The sequence below is a fragment of the Artemia franciscana genome, chromosome 14 (assembly GCF_032884065.1).
Source record: "Artemia franciscana chromosome 14, ASM3288406v1, whole genome shotgun sequence".
Taxonomy (NCBI): Eukaryota; Metazoa; Arthropoda; class Branchiopoda; order Anostraca; family Artemiidae; genus Artemia; species Artemia franciscana.
In genome coordinates, this window is record NC_088876.1 from 12469189 (window position 1) to 12491164 (window position 21976).

The 21976-nt window shown below is 35.5% G+C and overlaps 1 protein-coding gene across 9 annotated transcripts in view; it reads left to right on the plus strand.

Annotated features, from left to right (window-relative positions):
* Window positions 1-21976, plus strand: part of LOC136035321 (protein unc-80 homolog) — a 287805-nt gene that overhangs the window by 219967 nt on the left and 45862 nt on the right. For all 9 annotated transcript variants that reach the window (XM_065717033.1, XM_065717036.1, XM_065717037.1 and 6 more), the window contains 4 exons: window positions 711-1162; window positions 5767-6127; window positions 14374-14748; window positions 18626-18855. In XM_065717033.1, the coding sequence (XP_065573105.1) occupies window positions 711-1162; window positions 5767-6127; window positions 14374-14748; window positions 18626-18855 (1418 nt within the window). The remainder of the gene's footprint in view (window positions 1-710; window positions 1163-5766; window positions 6128-14373; window positions 14749-18625; window positions 18856-21976) is intronic.

Below are 21976 nucleotides of genomic sequence, written 5' to 3' on the forward strand. Positions count from 1 at the left end.
TGTAAACATATAGGAATGTAACAGGCGACATTTTATCAAATATTCATTGATCTATAGTGTGTTGACGTTTGCATTGTTATAACCTTATAAAAAGCATCAAGCAGTAAACAAAAGTGTTTACTAGTTTATTTTGTAGTCATTGTAGTTATAAATAATTTTACTCCCATAGAATCGAAGATATATTAACTTAGTTGTTTATTTTTTATCGTTTTCCTTTTTTCACTTTCTTTTTTCATTATCTTTATTCGTTTCTTCACAACCAGTTTGCTTTGTTTTCATATTGGTCTTTCTCTGCATAGATTTCCTTTTTTCTTGAGGTTTTTATGCTTTTATTTTATTTGTTCATTTCGCTTTTTTTTCTTTTTTTTTACCAACTAGAAACGATTTATCAAGATCCTTTGGAAAAGTTTAAATGTATGTTAATTTTTTCAGAGGCTGAAAAAGTTCCTCTTTTTTTTCTATTTTATTATTATTATTATTAAGTCTAAGCAGCTCGTTCTTAGAACTTATTATGCGAACATTTTGTTCCGTTTTTCCAGCTCAAAATTAATAGAGCTTGATCATTTAAATTCTGATGGAAGTCATATTCTGTCTAAAAAAAAGAATAGATATCTCATAATTCGGTTTTACTTAAAGCATTTTCATTTGCAGCATGTTCATTTATTCCATTAATTATTTGAGAAATAGCTAAAAAATCATCTTTTTCTCAGCGTTCGCTGGTCACTGCAACAAAAACTCGAAAAAGGCTTGAACTTGACATGATCGAAAATGCGCTTCAAGCTGAAGAAGACAGAAAAAGACAAGAGCGCGAGACATTTCATGTTTCAAATATACCTGCCAGTACTTTGGCTTCCTTTGAGCCTTCTCTTCACCATGTCACACCAGAAGAACATGAAGAAGATGCTGAGATCATCGATTCTCTCCCACTTAGGGGTTCAGTAGCACCACTTCAACCTGCTGCACCGCTATTTCCATCATGCTTGTGTGCTGCAGCTCCATATATTGCAGCACTGGTTGATGATTACTCAATTACAATGGATAACGTGGCTGTATATGAAGTGGCACTAAAAGTTGCACATGTATGTATGGTTGAAGATACTAGCTTATTTTTACGCCATTTCTTCGAGCGTTTGACAAGAGAAAGAAACGAGGAAGTCTTTAGGTAAGACTTGACTTTTCTTGTAAAATTTTTATTTGTAGATGTAACTTCAGTCAAGAAAGAAACTATCAGTCTCTTTTAAAATTCGAAAGAAGAATGCCGGACAAAGAGGGAACGATTCACTAACACTTTAAGTAAAACGCTTAAAAACGAAAATTTAAGTATAAAGCACTGTGTAAAATATATGTAAAATATAAAATGAATGAAAATATATATATATATATATATATATATATATATATATATATATATATATATATATATATATATATATATATATATATATATATATATATATATAACGAAAAGAGAAATCATCAGTGCAACAGCACAAACACATTAGAAGAAAAAAAGGGGGAAAGAAGGAGAAAAGGAAAACTGTTTTCCTAAATTAGTGATTAATATAGACCAGCACTTGAATGAGGCCTTAACCCTACTCATCCATACAACCACATAGGTCAAACAGCATAGCCATACACAATCAACCATAAGGAATAATCCATGGACAGGCAGTCATGTCGTCAATAAGTATAAGTCCGTCATTTACCAAACAATAAAAACAGTAAAGACAAATAATTCAGAGGCAACAACCCAACACAAGGGCTCATCAGGAGAATACACTTGCCTATAGGGTTTCGGCACTTTAAATTCTCTACCCAGTCAAGTGTTGTGCCTACCACAGAATATCCATGGCATCCCCGTGTCAGGTATCACCCCCAAAATATATGCCTATGGAAAAAAAACCAGCAAATGTAGAACAACCAAGTAACACCAAAACAAGCATATCCTGTTAATATATTCCTCTGTTTAGCAGCAATAGGTAAACTAAATGTGATAAATTTTACCAAATCATAAACATTAACACTTTGCAAAAAAACCTGAATGAACTAAACAATTATAGAATTATCATTACCATGTGGCTATTTTTGAAAAATCCGCTCTAATAGAAACACAAATCACAAAATAGATGGCGCTTCATCAACTTTTCGCGAAACTCCGAAATTAACCGAAAATTTCTTTAAGTATTTCCAGATAATTCTTTTGGTATTTATTTAAAAGTTCGTTATAATGAAAACTAAATTTATTAAATTGCCAAGTTAATTTATTTGCAGAAAAACCTCTTAATATCAATTTTTGGCTTAAGATTTTACACCTATTTTTAAAATCAATATAATTACTACAAATCCTTGCATAACGAAGTAACTGTGAGAAAAACTCCGAATATGTGATATTTGAGTGTATATTACTTTCAGGGAATGGGAAACTAATCACTTCAAAATCAAAATCATACGTTTTATTATACATTTTAAAACTTAATTTATTATTATCAGAAATATTAATATTTAAATCTAAGAAATGATCTTCAAGACCAGCGCCATGACTAGGTTCAAGAGTAAGCTCTGATAGATATATATTTTTAAAAATATCAATGAAATCCTTACAATTTAAGACCAAAATATCATCTAAATATCTTTTATTATTTGACAAAACATGTTTTAAATTATTTTGATTATTCTTATCCATCATATATTTATATTCTAGTTGACTTAAAAACAAGTCAGCTATAAATGGGCTGGCATTCGCCCCCATGGGAATTCCCACGATTTGCTTGTACAAATCACCACCAAATCTTATATAAGTATTGTATAAAACAAATTCTAATAAATCAAAAATCATATGCAAGCTGTAACATCTCAAGTTAACTGTAGTCTTAAAGCAATTTGTCCATATAGCTTTTTTATTATAAGTGTCTATTTTTAAGAATCTTTTACTATATAAGAGGAAAGATTTCTTGATAACCGTTTTTAAATTATCTAACACTACATTAAGTGATAAATTAGTATACATTGTCGCAAAATCGAAAGACTCAGTTCTTTTAGCTGAAACCATTGTTAAAGAATCTATCACCTGCAGTGAATTATTAACACTCCAATATGGATTAAAATTCGGAAATTTTTTATTACCAGATCATTAGGTTTTAAGTTTATTTATAATCTCCTTTAAAATTAAAGAGAGGTCAGTAGCAGCAATTCGGGTTGGACATTTAGCTGCTCCAGCAATAAACCGTGGTTTAGGGGGATTCTTATGAAATTTTACAGTCCAATATAGGAAAGGGAACTTTTTATCATTGTCATTTATTTTAATATTAAAATTTTTAAAAAGTATTTCTTCAGTCTTTTCAATTAAATTCTCATCATCTAAATTTACCTTTTCGTAAACATTAGTTGTGCATAACTCCCTTTTTAAGATATCACAATACAGCTTCTGACAAATTATGGCAAAATTATTATTAGCTTTATCCACCGGCACAATTACAAATTCATTCTGTAGATTAGCAATTGCTTGTTTTATCTTAGCATTATAAAAGAATGATTTAGTGTTACTATTTTTTAAGTTAGAATATATTGTATTTCGTATTCTAATAATAATTAAATTCTTCCAACTTTGAAAACTCTCTTTATTTTTATTCTCTTTCTTACACCACTTATCAATAAATAAATCAAAATCATTTTCCAAGCTATCAAGAACACTCGATGGTTTCAGATGATGAGAAAGACGGAAATTAGCCCCTTTATTCATTATAATTTGAAGATCATCGTGCTTTATTATTGACAAGTCCCCTGTTATAACATGTTTGTAAGTGGGATTTACAAATGGGCCAAGTTGCTTACAGTTACAAACCGGTTTCCAATTTATATCACTATCTAATCTTTTAAGTATTAAATTATAATTAAAAATAATTTGCATAATAGTTTTTGAAAATTTATAAGTTAAAACTGGACTATCATTATAATTCAAATTTCTAGGAAGGGCCTGTTTCACATCCCGCTGATTTGAAATTTCCGGTAAATTAATATCTTCAATCTGCTTACAAGTAAAATTAATAGGTAAGTATAATCTGTTATCCTTATTACCAATCTTTGTCTGAGGTCTGAGTTGCCAAGGATCAGTGAATTCAAGTCCAACTGATGGCAGATTCTTTTGGAAAGCTCCCATGATTGGCATTGAAAATCAAAAGAAGAATAGACCGTTTTGAGATATTGACAAAATTCAAACTGTCTTAATCACTGGAGCGGTTGTGGATAGCTTTTTTTATATATATGCAGTAACATTGTTCTGAATAATATTATATTCGCACTTTGAAGATATGGGCCTCAAGTTTTCTCTCTTGTTTTCATTTTCTTGTTGAACTTATAATCAGTACCATACAGTGCTACATTTAACTGAGGAAGAGAATTTGGGGATGTGTGCACGATCTTTTTACTAATTTCTTTTTATTGAGAAGCGGATTGAAAAATTTACAAAAATAGAAGGAGATAACTCGATTGAAAGGAAAATTAATTTTAATTTGGTCTCCCTTATGAAGGGGTTTCAGACTTGATTGCCAGAAATCTAAAGAAAAATAGTATTTCACTTATAATTAACCTGATAAATCTCTTTGATTACAAATTTATGAGGGTAAGGACCCCGTCCCCAAGCTCAATAATTATGTTGCGTTCAGAATTCTTCGTCACTGCGGTTTTTCGGACGTCGGAAGGATGAAAAAACACATCACGGACAGATTATCCAAGTGCTCTATTTCAATTACGGGAACAACCTGAAAATTTTGATTCAGCCCTTGTTGAGCATATTTACGATCACCCGTATCACACCATTTTTTTCATTGGGCTAGTTATATTTCATATGACAAGGTTGTGGTCCAGTAATGTAGAGAGGCGTTTGGTATTTATAAATATCAAAATGTAGGCTTACTTTTAACAGAAATACGGGTGATTTTAAGTAGTGACTCTTGTTTTGGTTTTTCCAGACGAGAATTTAATAATTTATTCAACCCCTGGATAAAGTCCATGTCGTGGTCACACTCATAGAATTATACGAGTTTCTGACCCCTCAGATCTAGAAGATCTTGTGCTAAATTGGCTTTACTTAGAATTAGACAAATGTAACGTAGTTCTCGGCTTAGTTATTTTACTACTTTCACTTGAAACAATCTTAGTCGCTTTTCTAGCTTCTTAACTAGAGCATTATATATTGTTAGTCGTTGGATTTTGATGAGTGTCTAGCTTTTTGAGTTGGAATTTTCGGCTTTTGATGTTTTTGATACCGTTAATTTTTGTTTCATCTGCTGTTGTTTTATTTTTTCCGCGTTGTCGGGTTGTTTTTTAATTCTTCCAATTTGGATTTTTGTTTCTTTTTGCTCTCCATGTTGTTTGTTCTTGTGTTTTTAGTTTTATCTAGCTTGTATCGTCCGTGTTTTCGCTCAGAAAATGTTAACATGTTTCTTTGAGACTTTTTCTAATAGCTTTGAAGAAGGGAAGCTGTTGTTTTCCCGAAATATCCGTTTTGTTTCATCCAGCATTTTTGTTGGCCTTATAAAACTCCATTTTCGCTTTTCTTCTGCTTCGTCTTTTATTCTTGTAATGGTAGGCCAAAAAGGTTTGCGAAATTAAAAGAACAGTCTTAGAACAATGGGGCTTTAAGTTTTTGATACAGCTAAGATGGATCCAGGAGGGTAAAAAAAGTTTTTATTTTGATGTCCTTGGTACTTTAACGTATAGAGAGAAATTTATTTGATTCAACAACTTAATAAAAAATAACTATTCCAGGTCATTGCGAAAGCTTATTCGAGCTTTTCCAGAAATCCCTCAACAAAGTGCTTATGTCATATTCAATGCCATGATTGGTTTTATTATGTTTCACGTTCGAAGCTCGTTTGAAGGCTCACAGGAATCCATAAATCAGGCTTTGACTTTGATTGAACAAATCTCAAGATATATTCAAGGTGTTCATTTGAAGGACTTGAAGCAGATACTGAGAAAGGAGCAGTGTGATATGGCTTTGGTGTTGTTTGCCAATGTCCCTGCCGCGAAGAAAATTGTTGTTCATGGGCCTCAAGGTCCTGATTCTGGTGGTATTCCATCCCAGTTCCCAGTCCAAGAAGATACACAGTTTTCTCAAATTCTCCAGGTAAGTAAGAATTAAATAGCTGTTTATAAGAAGTGATGCTAAATAATTGAATTTGAGTACATTGTTCATTTGTCTGCTTTTTTCTATGTTACAAACAAATTCCAGATCGAAGTTTATTTTTCATTGTTCTAAAATAAAATTGTTCAAATTTTTTTTTAAATCTTTGCGAAAATTGTTCCATTCTTCTGATTCAATTGAAGAAATTAATCTGAAATTAGTGTCTAAAAATTAATGTGTATGCCTAAATAATGTTCCTTTACTTAATTTAGCACAAGACATGTGCCTTTTGAAATATTTTTCTGCAATTGAACTATAGCCATCGAATATTGATTTTGCTGTATCTAACGTTCGTAGAATTGATTACCAGTTAAAGAATACTTTTTTAGCTTTTCACAAGAGTTTCAGTTTGATATTTTCGGTTTAATGTTCAGTTGTTTGTCTGCATTTGTGTTGACATAAATATCATTGCTATTATTCAAGTATTTTTCAACGATTAAACCATAATCATTGAATTTTGACGTTGCTTTACTTGTCACTCGTAAATTTGATTACAAGTTAAGGAATATTCTTTTAATTATTCGTAAGAGTTCCGACTCAGTATTATTGTATTGATGTTTAGTATGGTACGTCGGACTGCTGGACTTAATTTGCACACACTCCACAGTAGTCTACTAAATTAGGGTCAATACTACTACTTATGTACCTTAAACCATTAGGCTTGGGATCTCAAATTTATTTTTTGTGATTTAATGCCTGGTCAGTAAAACCCAACCTCCACCTGTGAAATAAGACCAGTGTTCAGGTGTTTCCTAGCTCCGTAAGATCCACCTTGCGGACCCAATGATATAGTCATGAAATCTATTGATTTTACTTCTAATATAACTTCCTCTTTTTCTTTCTAAGTTAAACTTTTATATTTAATCTTAGATGGTTAGCTTAATTTAATTGTCATTTGAAGCTAACTTACCCTATAAAGATCAAATTTTGCAATTTTTAGTTTAAAAATTTAAGATTCTTCCTCCTCCCATAAAATTACCCACGGAAAATTCCCTCACCCCGTAAAATTCCCCCAGGAAAAATATCCCCAAATGTAAAACTGAATAATCAAATAACCAAACAGTTTCAGTTAAACACTGCAAAATCAAACTGTTCGTGGTAGCGAACTCTAAGTAAACAGCGACTTGGGCCAGTAATAACCAAAAGTCTAACAAAGTAGTTTTCATAACAATTAATACATCAAAGGAATTGTTTTTTTTTGTACTGATTTCAAATTATAAAGTCCTTCACTTTTTAATGTTACACATCAAACACTACAAACCGGGAGAAATTTGCCTGATTTTTTGAAAATTAGCAAAATAACCCTAATAAGGCCAGTGATCCTAATGAGATTCACGCCATTAGATTCAGTGAGAACCCTGCTGTGGAGAATACCTGTTATCTACAAAACGCTAAATTTTGCTTTTTTCCATAATAAAGATCATGAATGCGTGTTTATTTCATTTTTTTCATGGGAGATTGTTTTGAACTGACGGTCCTGAAATATCGGGAGAGGGCTCATTCGAGCAGAAATTACTAGAGGCCTTTTAAATTAACCCAAAAAATGTTGACACGAGAAGTGGCATTTTGTGCCATTTTGTGGCACTGGACTATGATTTTGCTCCGTGGAGGTCCAATTTCCTATCGGATAACCATTCTGCGATATTCAATCGATTTAAAAGTATCAAAAATATGTATATTAAGTTTCCCAGTTGTGGAGGAAGTAATGCCGTACGGTTTTGTGTTTGTTCCTGAAACGTCACGTAATCCATACACAAGCAAAGGTACTTTGAACGGGAAAACCTTCTGATATACACCTGCAGATGATATCCAATACTTCTTTTTTGAATTCGCCTTTATTACTTTTTTAAAACATTGTTTTTCTAAAAATATTTCTTAATTATTTGGAATAAGCAGATCTGTCAATGTTTAATTTTTCTTGGTTCTAGCTTAAATTTAATACTCGGTTATCAATGATAAATTGGGGGGAAAAAATGCTTCTTAAAGGTACTTCAGACTGGAAACCCTTCTGATTTATGCCTAGTGGACGTATTCTCGATCGCAATGGGTGAATCGGTATACTACTAACACTACTAATAACTCATCGCAGACCAAGCCGCCTAAGACAAACACAGCTGCGCACGCTCCTCCTCCAACCCAACCTATTCAAGGCCTCCCTCTTTACACCCTCCCAGGAAGCTCCCATTTCGTTTCAATCTTCATTTATGACATCTTCCCACCCCAGACGAGGACGACCGGCTTTCCTTTTAGCCCCAGACGGTTGGCCAAAAAGGAAAATCTTTGGCAATCTGCCATCCTTCATCTGCAGAACTTAACCTAGCCATCTCAACCTTTCTTTCGTTATAGCCCTAGAAATTGGGATTGGACTACATTTTTTGTACAACCGTCTGTTTGAAATACGATCAGACAGCCGGGTACCCAGAACAATCCGTAGGCAATTTCTTTGGAAAACATATAGTAAATTTTCATGTTTTCAGACATGAAAACATGTCTGAAAACATGCTTCAGAGCCATATTTGACCACTGTCATCACAGTAGCTTCCAATATTCTAATCTTGGTTCGCAGACTTATGTTCATATTCTTCCAAACTTTTTTTTAACTGTGAAAAAAGACCCTGATCCTTGACTATTCCAGTTTTAACAGCTTCCCTGCTCCCACCATCTTTAGTAATAACACTGCCAAGGTAAGGGAAGCTACCCATTTGATCAATATTTTTGTTACCCAACGTCACCTTTTCATCTTCACTTATTCCTAGCCTTGGTGACTTAGTCTTCTTAACGTTAATTTTTAAACCTATTCTATCACCCTGAAATCGCAAAACCTCTAAAAATTTATTCATTTTGTTCACACTTTCATCTAATATGCTTAAATCATCAGCATAATCTAAGTCCAGGAGATTTTCTCCTCCCTATTTGATTTCGTGGTCTTTAATCGCCTTTCCTGTGCTCCTTAAGACAAAGTCCATCAAAATGATCCATATAAAGCAGGATAGAACATAACCCTGCTCAACTCCTCATTTAATACAAAACCACCTGCTAACCTCATTTCCTGCCTTAAGACCTTTGCTAAAGCTCTTCTATCAGCAGAATTGAACGCTTGCTCATAATCTATAAAACTGAGGACCAAAGGTGTTTGACAACGAAAGCACTTCTCAATTATTAACCTAAAAGTGAAAACTCGATCGACACATCCTCTACCTTTTCTAAAACCGCACTGTTTTTCTCTTATAACTTTGTCTACAGCATCTTTCAGTATAAAAAGCCTCATATTACTAAGTAATTTGCTACATACAGAGACCAGACTAATGCCTCCATAATTACGACACTCACTCTTGTCACTTTTCTTATTCAGTGGTTTAATTAAGGTTTTTCTAAAATCATTAGGTACTTCCTCTTTTTCAAAAATCATATTCATAATCTTCAGTAGCTTACCTCTAACCTCAGAGCCACCATATTTAAGAAACTCATTTATCACACTATCAGCACCTGGAGCCTTATTACTTTTAGTACTGTTGCTAATTCTTCCTTACAAAACAAATCCTCCTTCATATCCAAGGTATCACTAACTTTTTTCATTTTCATCTATATCTTTTCCTGCAACTGTATCTCGGTTTAGCACATTCTCAAAATGTCCCGCCCAGCTCTCTTTAACTCCTTCCTTATCACTAATTGTGGCCCCATTCCTATCTTTAACTGGAACTAGTCTGGATTGACTACTACTCCTCAATTTACTAACATGCCAGTATGATATTTTACCATTATGCCGTTTATCTGCATCTTCCATTTCTTTAACAATTTTATCCATGGCCTCAACTTCACATGTCCTTAGGTCATATTTTAATGCTTTGTCCACTTTCTTTACAATCCTTTTATTTTCATATGATCCATTACTCAGATAATTCTTGTGCAAGCCCTTCTCCCCTCAATTAAACATAAAGCTTTTTCATTAATATTGCTAGCTGCGGTCCTAACTTTCTTCCCAAAGACACCATCAGCAACTTTACAAATTGTTTTTCAAAAATTATCCCTCCATCTTCCACATTGTCAAATTTTAAATTCTCAAGTTTAGTCTTCCACTGTTCGTGGAAAGTTTCTCTCAAATTTGTATCATGGAGTCTACCAACATCATAACTTCCCGAGAGGTAGTTACCCTTGCGAAATTTCAGCTTCAAATTAACCTTAGACACTATTAGATGGTGATCATTACTTTTAACATCAATAACAGCACTCCTACATACCCTAATATCTTGTATTGATCCTGCTAGTCTTCGGTTTACAATAACATAATCAATAAGGTTTGCTGTCTTACCATCACGTGAATACCATGTCAGCTTATGGGCCATTTTATGCACAAACACTGTATTGGTTATAACTAGGTTGTTATAACTACAAAATTGCAAAAGTTTATAGCCATTACTGTTTTCTTTTCCTACACCAAATTTACCTAGGCTAGGATACCATCTATCCCTATTTCTACCAACCTGGGCATCAAAATCTCCTAACAAAAACACCATATTTCTACCTGGTACCCTGTCTTTTTACTCCTGTAACTGTAAGTAAAATTCATTTGAGTCACTAGTATCTCCATCAGTTGGTTCAACAAGTGCATATACTGCTATAACTGATACCCTGAACTTATTAGTCATAAAATGAGCAATTAGTATTCTATTATTAATACCTTCCCAGCCTAAACAAGACTTAGCAGCTTCCTTATTCATCATGAGCCTACTCCCTGTCTATATACCCCATCCTTCCTGGATGCATCCCTATGTACCCATTCCGCATCCTTTCGAATACCCCTTTTGAACCGCTGAGAAATATCTATTCTGACTAAAGTCGAATCTATACGGCCATGGTCGGAACTATCCTACTCTATGGATGCGAAACGTGGTCCTTGAAGCTTCAACAGGATAGAGCACTAGCTGCCTTTGAACTTCGATGCTTACGCCAAATACTTAGAATTCACCGGCAAGATCTTATATCTAACTCCGATTCACCAACTCTGTAAGATCAGGAGAGATTTCGCTACCACCGTTAAAAAGCGCCGCTTAGAATCGCTGGGTCACGTCCTGCAGAGACCACCAGATTACCTGCCCCGTCAAATCCTTCTAGGTGAGCCCTGCATCTCAAGGGAGGGGCATCAAGGAGGGCAAAAGAAGAACTGGTAGACCCTGATGAAGTCTGACCTGGAGTCCGTTGGTAGTTTTAAGAAATTTGGACGTAAATGGTTGACCCAGTGGCTCCTGTTCGCAGAACAAATGGCAGCAGATCGCGAAACCTGGTCCGAAGAGGTCACAAGGATCCTGGATGCCAGGCGAGGCAGAAACACCTGACTCCCGCCACAAGTACAAATAGATAAGATCGTATAAACTTTGGAGAGGGGGGGGGGTAATTGGATTGGTAATTAGAATTTTTAGTGCCCTTTTTAAGATTTAGAGTGATCGGAGGGTGCATACCCCCCAACCGCGTATTTTCCCAAAATGTATCTGATAGAAATTTTAAGATGGCCGTTTGTTGTCTTGAAAACTTCAAAAAGAGCTCATTTGATTGAACATTGAAAGGATTAGTGTCTTTTTTAGTAGTCGAAAATGATTGAAGGGCAACTAACCCCCCTCCCACGCCCAATATTTCCCCAAACACATCCAATAAAAGTTTTGAAATAGCCATTTTGTTCAACGTAATTGAAAGGCCCAGAAGGTCTGTTTTTGAGGATGACAATTCCTCCCCCTCAGCCCTCTGGGCAAGGGTTGTAATTTATGCCCTTGGGGCATATAAGTTTCATGTAGAAACAGTTATTGTATAAACTTCGTAGGGGGCTCATTGAATTGGTAATCAGAAGTTCTTCTGTCCACTTTAAGATTGAGAGTGATCGAAGACCTCCCTCCCCCAAAGCTTTTGTTTTCCCGAATTGTGTGTGATACAAGTTTTGAGATGGCCAATTGTTGTCGTAGAAACTTCGAAAGGGGCTCATTCGATTGGAGATTTAAAGGGCTAGTGCCTTTTTTATTGATCAAAAGTGATTAAAGGCCAGCTAGCCCTCCCCCCACTCCACGCCCATCAATTCCCAAAACGGAACAAATAAAATTTTAAGATAGTCATTTTGTTCAGCGTATTTGAAAGGTCTATAAATTATGTCTTTGAAAACCATCATACCTTCTCAAGACCAGAACATAATTTGCACTTTACTAAAAAAAGAATGGGAGAGGATTGTCAGTTTAGTATAGCCTACATACACTGATATATATATTTCTTAAATTTTCAATATTTTGTAAAGTCAAATTGAATGGAGGGACGTCAGTCCCCCCCCCCCCCTCAAGTCGACCATTCTTCAAAACATATCTGATCGAAATTTTAAGAGAGCTATTTTGCTGAGCATTGTTGAAAGGTCCAGTATTGGGGATGTCAACCTGGGGATGCCGGTACAAATTGTGAGACATATAGAGGACTTGTAAGCAACAGTCAGCTGTTAGGTAATAATCACCTTCGGCAATGAGGGGTTAGCACTTTTTGCTAGTTGGTGTATCTGTTATTTGTTTCCAGTGTATTTGATGGTAAAACCAATTTGGTTGCAGTGGTAAGACATGTAGGGGAATTGTAAGTAATAATCTGCTGTTAGGCTACAGTCAACTTCAGCGATGAGGGGCTTGTAACTATGCTAGTTGGTGTACCCATTTATTTGTTTCCGGTGAACTTGATGCCTATCACGGGAGAGGGACTTATAAGTAAGAATCCGTTCACTTTGGGCCAGAAACGGCTGTTATCTCATAATCATCTTCGGCAATGAGGGGTTTGCCACTTTTGCTAGTTGGTGTACCTATTATTTGTTTCCGGTGTATTTGATGGTTAAACCAATTTGGTTCCAGTGGTAAGACATGTAGGGGAACTCTAAGTAATAATCGGCTTTTGGGCTACAATTATCTTCAGCAGTGAGGGGTTTGCAACTTTTGCTAGTTGGTGTACCCATTTATTTGTTTTCGGTGAACTTGATGTCTATCACGGAAGAGGGACTTGTAAGTAAGAATTTGTTCACTTTGGGCTAGAAATTTGTGCAAATTGGTGCACATTGTATTCGATCTCTTTAAATCTGACAGAATTAAGTGTTTAAGCAACGGGTGCAAACGATAACGTAAAACAATGAGGTAGTTTGGTAATAATTAGTGTCACCTATAGTATTTTAATCAAGAAAAGTTACGGACGGCTTTATAATACCAACTAGAATATATAAGATATTGTTCCAAGTTTTCATCCGTCACGATGTCTACGATTGAAAACGATAAAGTTCAACTGGCTGCAAAGTCAATTTAGTTCCTTCTTTCGATATTATTTTGTAGTTGTTGTTTTTTCAACGCTGAGGAATAGCCTTTAGTCATGTGATAACTGATTGTGTTCTTGTTTGGACATACCGTTTTAAAAACCTCGATAGGCTGACAACTTCATCATTTAACCGATAGTGAAGAAACAAACACAAACGAGAATGTAAAATAATGAGATAGTTTCGTAATAATTAATAGATTGTCCTCTATGGTATTTTTATCCTGAAAAGTTAGGGATAGCTTTATAATACCAACTAGATTATATAAGATATTGTTCCGAGTTTTCATCCGTCACGACGTCTACGATTGAAAAGGATAAAGTTCAACTGGCTGCAAAGTCAATTTAGTCCCTTCTTTCGATAATATTTTGTTGTTGTTTTTTCAACGCTAAGGAATAGCCTTTGATCATGTGATTACTGATCGATAGCGAAGAAACAAAACCAACACTTAAGTCGGCGAAGCCGGACAAAGGTTGCCGCAACACTTCACGTTGCCCGGGCAACGTAGGTCTAGTGTTTGTTCGTCTTTAGCTCAGCTAGGCTATTTTTGTAACTTCTGTTCGTTTTGAGTTTCATTTATTTATTGATAGTGATTTATGGTAGTTTTACGCTTTGAAGATTATTTGACTTTATTTGCGCTTATTCTTGATTGGAGAAAAAGCCAAGATGGATAGTCTGGGTAAGAGGCAAAGCTGGCATAAGCCTCTTTTAGAATTGTCTAAAAAAGCTTGCTTTCACGACGGAACCTTATTGAGGCCGTAAACGGCTTATTTTCAACATTTGTCCCTCAAACTGATAATACTGCTGGTAATAATCGGATAGCTCATGTACAAACATCCTTACGTATTAAATTAAGTTGTGATCTGCTCCTTTTTAGGAATCTCTGGACTTCTTTGGTATTGACGAAGCAAGTCAGAAAGACTATCATCTTGTTGATCTCCGCACAAGTAAAATTCACAGCGATGCTAGTTTTGTCCGTGATGTCTACTCGTTTAAGCGATCTCAGTATCCCCAGCTTGCATTGGTTCCGTTGCGACATGAAGAGGCTCATAATATTTTACAACTAGAGTCTTTTGAGTTGAAGCTTGGTGAAATAGGTAAAATCCTGATGATGACTTTAATGCTACAGAACAAGCAGCATAGACAGCAGCGAGCGATTTTCTTGCATGAAGAGCTTATGAAACTACCAAGTTTTCCAAGAAAAGCACTTGAAGTTGATTTCAGCCTCTACGAGGGAGGAGATATTGGAAAGGTAAAGTGGTGTTAGCGGTATAAAAAAATAAGTGGGGAAAAGAAGTTGTTTTCTCTGTCTTTTCATTTTCTAGTCTGATAAAAAAAAATATCATTGCAACGGAGATTCATGCTAGAATTATTTCAAGATTTTGATTCTTGGCTAATTTTACAGTATCACTCAATAATCATTCTACAGTAGAACCTGGATGTAAAAGTGCTTCAAACCGGTTTTTTGCTTATATAATTAGGCCTTTGAACATGATAACAACAATTGGACTTAAATAAGATAAAATTGATATTAATAAAACTCAACCCACAATCTTGAGTTGGCTGTCGTTACAAGACAGTGACAAGGTTAGATTTAAAAATGCTGTGGAGTTTATTTTTTGTGGTTTGAAGTTGAACTACTTCACTGATGTCATGTTCTATGAGTATCTGAGAATAGTCGATGTTAAGTCGTCTACCTAATATGTAGAAGGAGGCGGGGCCGAACTGTAACCATGCTAGATTTTTATTAACAAATTCTATGTTTTTCTTTTTTAGTTTAAAACTTTTTGTAAAACAGTAACTTGAGTGCAGTAGATAAAGACAAAAAGTTAAGGGCTCCAACATGGTTTCTAAGAGTTGGATTAATATTGTGCTAAAAAATACTGTTGTAAAAAAATTACGTCGAGTACATTTCTAGAACTAGTCTAGCCAACGTTATAATCTTGAGAGGATTTAAGACACAAATGCGAATGAGTTGCTAGAAAAAAACAGATAATAACAATGACTAATTTATCACAATGCCATGAATTTTCCGATTTATGGAGGGATCCTTTTCCTTTGAGTTCTTCCATGGCTAAGCTTTAGCAAGCTTGAATAAGGGATTTTGATTTTGTGAGTCAGATCCTAGCCGAAGATAATGTGTAGGTTTTATAGCTCTTTATATTTATATATTGAAACAATTGGGGTTTTCTCTGTAACGTTTAATACAATAACCAATGATCAGAGTACCAGAGTTGATGGAGAAAACATCCATCGTTTGGATTTATTGATCACATCGTGATCATCGTTTGGATGATCACGTTTGGATGATCACAAAAAAACATCGTTTGGATGATCACAAAAAAACATCGTTTGGATTTATTGAATTTGAAATCCGGTATGTTTTGAATTAATTCAGTGACCGGAGTTAATTAAGACATCATTTAAAGACTTTTTGATACAGATTAAAAGTACTGTGGTCTGTTGACCTAGTTTGAGAACATTTATTATATCTTGAATGATTAGTTATCGTATTTAAACTGGATTCAATTTAGTCGTTTTTTTACATTGTCGGAGATATACTGTGTAGAAGGAAGCGATAGTGAACATCAAGTGCCGTAGTACTAGTTGGATTTTTAAATCCTTAAACTGCTGGGGATAGGCGATTCGAGTATACGCACTTCCCGCTGATTCTATCTGCCATGGGATTCATAAAGCCAATAAATATTTAAGTTATTCATTTAGCTGCTGTGTGGTGAATACAATTCAGAAAATAATTATTAACACTGGCTTCTGTGGCATGGATTATTCGCCTGTTACTGGTCTGATTTAAGATTGTGAGTTTGGATTTGCTTACAAAATGGTAAAAACCAACTGGTCAGACTCTACAAGCCACTCCGCTACTTATATTTATTCACCCGTGCTGGACTTGAGCGCAAAAGTGGAACTCTGGTCTTGTGCCAAAACTAAGAAAGGTCTTTCTTAACGAAACCTCAAGGGGACGAAAAGGTAATCTGGCCTTACTTAGGCATATAAACCATATGCTTGAATTTTTGCGAAAATTTGACAATGAACAAGTCGGCCTACTTTTGTTATCTTCTTTCCAATGGAAGTACCAGTAATTCCTGACGCAGCTTATTCGAAACTTGCCTCTAAGTTAACTTTAGTTGAAACTACGCTAAAAACTATATGTGATAAGGTGACATCTTAAGATCTGAACCTTTCCAGCTCTACCAAATCATAGCTCCCATCCTTCGCAAAATCCTATGACGGTTGTGATTTTGAATTTTTTCGTCTGATTTTAATGATCCTGTTAAACGTAAGCAAGCAATCTATCAAGTTTGCGGGGACAAAGTCCTCTGGCGATAAGCTGTTAGTTTGCATTGACAAAATTGCTGTGAAAGAGTTTTGTGACGCAATCCCTGGCGAACTGAAGAACTGTCATGTCAAGTTAAATGAACAAAAATACCACGGAATACTGAAGAGTATAGAGGAGAATTTTGATCTTGATATGTTTAAGGGCTGTGACGGTATGATTAATGCAAAATGCATAGGAAAATCGATAGTAGTAAAAGTGACTTTTGCACATGAAATCACACTCTCAAATGCTCTGCGGCTTGGCATAAAAGTGGGATATAAAGTATTCCGAGGTCCTATGTTTGTGAGACCACTACATTCTTGCTACAAATGTCAGTCTCCTAATCATACAATATCCAACTGTGATGAGTCTGTGCGCTGTTCTTGTGTGCTGGGCAGCACGAATCCTCCAGCTCTTCCCCCTGTCAAGCAGCAAATTCCGAGGTCCTATGTTTGTGAGACCACTACATTCTTGCTACAAATGTCAGTCTCCTAATCATACAATATCCAACTGTGATGGGTCTGTGCGCTGTTCTTGTGTGCTGGGCAGCACGAATCCTCCAGCTCTTCCCCCTGTCAAGCAGCAAATCCGGAATGCGCCAACTGCGGTGGCCCCCATGTGTCCTTTAGTCTTAAATGCCGTATCCTTCGTGAATTCCTGTCTAAGAAGAAAAATGATTGAATCGGGAGACTTAAGTTTATGCTCCTTTAATATTAATGGGACTAAAGATAATGACCACACAATTGACCAGAAAATGTCAGACTACGATATTTTATTTCTTCCAGAGTATTTTCTCCCTGGTGTCAGTGTCAATTTACTGCGAAGGAGCAGTGCGCATTATGTGTTCACTGCCAACGCCGGGCCTACCAGAGTGAGACTCTTCTGGTCTAGCTTGCATCGTTAAGCAAAGTTTGTCGGATCTTTCACTTTCCCTCTCTAAATCTAATGATAATTTCATTGTAATACAAATCGGTGATTGTGTGCTCATCAATGTTTACCTGCCACGTGACCAGAAACGCATTGCTTTCCTCACTCGATTTTCCAGCACGTGCTTCTCTGTGAATAATCTTGTCGCAGGCATAGAAAAGTGTTGCTACAAATAGCTTTTTATCGGTGATTTCAGGCTTGGTATCCATATTTGCAGTACGCTCTCTAAGCTCCGTGCAAAATCTCTTGTTGACAATAAGCAAAAGTTTACACAGGCTACGGGAAAATCGTCTCTAATCATGGTTGTTACTCACGTCGACCACTTCCCCGTCTTTATAGTGCGTTTTGTGACCACTCCATTTTATTTACGTCTGGTATATATCCCGTGCTCCAGAAGAAGTAACTAAAATCAATTCATGTGATGTACTTTTGGTACCTGAAGTACCTACTTCATTTGCCTCGTTCTTCCTGTAATCCTGCCATTGTTAATAAATACGGTGCTACGGATATTACTGAGTCATTCGAAAGATCAAATGCTGTTTTAGCCGATAATACTGTTTTTCCTTTAGGTTGTTTCCACCCGTTAATTAGATTGTTTTGCTGTTAGTGATTGTGCATTATATTTGTGTATATTGAAGTTTCTTTATGTTTCTTTTTTTCCTAGTCCTCCGCTTATGCTTGTTGTTTTGTAGCGGGTTAAAAATAAACTATTATTATATTATTATAATACGTACTTTATTTTAGCTGGAAAACTTGGATAACATCCCATTTTTATGACGGCTTTTTTGTGTTTTATTTTCTTTTATTATTATTATTCTGGTCTTGGCTCTCTGTTACTGTTTCATTGTTGCTGTTTGTATTTCAGGAGCTGCTTGCTATGGACTTCCTGCACAAGCTGCATTGGACTCGTCTTGTCTCCGACATATTTGAAGCAACAGCTAGCACTTTTGCCTCTTCGGGAGATATCCACATATTTCTTAATGTAGTAAACGGAGCACTGACTCTTCACGCTGAGACGGCAACAATGCTTAGAATGTGTTTGGCAGTTTACATAAATGCAGCCTTACAGTTCAAAAATATATTTTCTGTGAATGGGTAAGACTTTTTAGGCCTCTTTTACCAAGCCGTTTTATTAGTAAATGTACAGCGAATTATTTTATATGCGTGCCTTTTCGTCCACAGAATCTTGAGCCTTGGAGAAAGGTAATTAAATAAGCCTCTTTTGGTCAAATTGACTAAATACTTTATTGCAAGCATCGCTGTTTTTCTAGCCTCGGTCTTGTCCAAGGACAGGTTGTCCTTATATGATTATCTTACTCCTCTGTATCTCTTGGTTGGGATTGGTCATGATGATGAAAAGCGTGTTTGATTTGACCGTGCTACTAAAAAATGTGCTACTGATTAAACTTCAGGCTTTGATGTCGTTCATGGTGCCGGACATCAATAATAAACCGGTCCACTTTCATAATCTTGGTCTATTACTTGAAGTTGATTTTAGTCTATAAGAGGGAGGAGATACTGCAAAGGTAAAGAGTCTTGGAAAGAATTAAGCAAAACTCTTGTACTTGAGGTTGGTAAAAGAAGGTCGATCCTAGGCTCTTTCACACTTAGCTTTGTAACCAGGTAAAAAACATGAAGGGGATAGTCTGACAAAGCTATTGACAAATTTTTTGAGGGTCAGGATGGGCATAGGAGCATATTGACCTATACTCGGCATTGGAGGTGATTCTCCCGCAAAGATTACTGTATATAAGTTCGGGGTGGTAATAGCCACCTTCCATCTTCATTAAATAGAAGGGTGTTTATATATCTTCTGATGTTAAATCAATATTAAAAGGAAAACATATGAAACCCACAAAGCTGTGAAACAAAATCAGTATCCATCGTGAAGGAGCTCATCGAATACTATTTCTTGCATTGTTCTGGAGATAGAAAATTCATATAGAGCAGTTTTTAATGTTTTATATTAGTGTTTATGTTTTAAGGTATAATTGCTATAAAAAAAAAAAAATAAAAAAAAGTTATAATACATCACATTTACATACAAAAGTTTTGCAGGAATCCATCTCATTGTTTTATAGTCGAACCTTTCAGCCTTCAAATCATAATAACGGAATATTTGAAATCAGAATGGTATCTGTAATAGAATATGACAATGTAGCTTTTGAAAGATGGTTTAAATCAACTTGAAAAAAAACTTCAACGGTAATATTTCTATGGCCAAAAACCTGTATCCTGAGGACGGATGACGGTTATGTTAATGTCCTAGAGCTTAAGAAAAGTAAGTATGACGGCATTAGACCCTTAAGATCCAAGCCGGCGGTGCTGATCTTCGTTTCGTGGCCCCTCAGCAAGAAAGTGCAATGGGGGTTAGAGGCCAGCCATCCTGTGCTTTCGCACACTCTTCCTGTTTACCTTCCCCAGATTTCTCCAGGTACCCATTTAGGGCTGGGTCGCTTCTGGCTGAGCGTACAGAGTCAAGCTTCTGACCCCCATCTCAAATCAATTAATTGGCTACGACAGGGATTGAACCCATGCCACTTGGACAAAGAATTCTCAGACCCAAAAAAATCTATTGTTTACTAAAAAATAAGGCAGAAAATTGTCATATCCCTTAAAGCGGCATTACCAGAATTATACATTTTTCCTGGACAATACGACTTTGCAAGTTCGGTAAAAAAAAAAAAAAAAAAACATTTGCAAAAACTCAAATGTAAGTTTGAGGCAGTTTAAGAAAAAAAGATTTAAATAAAACCAACCTGAATCATCCTATGTTAATATGAAAATCATCTTATATTAATAATGTAACTGAGCTCAGAAAGACGGATTTTAACTCTGGATCGGGAGATACTCTGCTGCCCCATTGACGCCTATTAAATTAGAAGTGAGATTACAGCTAATAAGAAAAATGTCCTCCCAAATGAACGTCACGCTTCGATGACAATTTGCCAGACGATTCTGTATTCCCAAGGGAAACCCTCGTCTCTGTTCTGTGTAAAAATCACTGACTGAGATGCTTCACCTTTCTTATCCTCTTTTCGACAAATTATTGCTAGTAAGTAATCGGTCAACCTTTTTTTATGTGACGAAGCAATTATTTCGAAGGGCTGCTTTATAATCTAGGTTGCAATCTGAAATGACCAACGAACTTAATAGATAAATCTAACCACCTGATTTTCTGCTTCTTATATGCAATAAAACTGCTCCAGACTATTTCAATGCTATTGCAAATCCTGGTTTTAATATTCACCCTTACATTCATGGGTCTGAGCCTTTTGCCATGGGGATGTCAAAGAACACGTCTTTTGGGAGTTCAAAAGCTTAAATATTCAGGTTGGCCTCCATACAATCCTGCTGGAAAGCTTGTTGTTATTCCTACTGATTTTATTTTGTCACTTGACCACTTACAGTCACTTCTAATTTTAAACACATTATAATTTATAATTGAATCGTTAAATGAATAGATAGACAGTAAAAATTCCAAAATTGTAGAAAATTTTGAGTAGGCAGCTTTTTATGTGAATCTTAAGGCTATCTGAGGGCTGGATTACGATCCTTAAAAGTCCTAACCACATTAAATATTTATATACCCCCCCCCCGTATTATATTCAATGGAAAAAGGTTTTAATAGTAAATACAAAAAAAAAATTAATTTGGAAAGTCTTCCAAATCAGCAAGTAATTTAATGTGTCTTTTATTTATATAGGAAATTGTTTTATCCAATTATTAAAACTAATGTCAGTCCAGAATATTTTGTACTTCTAAGGTATAATGCATTCAGTCAATTATGCTCTATAAAAGTCCAGTTTTTTTACTTTTATGATGCTCTTGTTCTCTTGATGCCCTGAGCACCATCTTTTCCACTTTCATGTGATTCGTTAATCTTTCTCATACTGCCAATACGCAGTAGAAAGTGACAGTGTAGCTTTCTCAGGTATTTTTGATTGCACCCACCCTTTTTTAATTTTATGATGCTCTTTTTATTATTGATCCCCTGTGTACCAGCTTTCTGTTTCTTGTGTGATTCGTCCATCTTCTCTTACTGTCAGTACGTAATAGGAAGTGACAGCTCAGCTGTTTCAGGTATGTTTGATTGCACGCACCCTTTTTTGCTTTTATGGTGCTCTTGTTCTCTTGATTCCCCGAGCACCAGCTTTCTCGTGTTCATGTTATTCGTTGATCTATCTCTTTTTATGAATACGTAGCAGGAAATGAC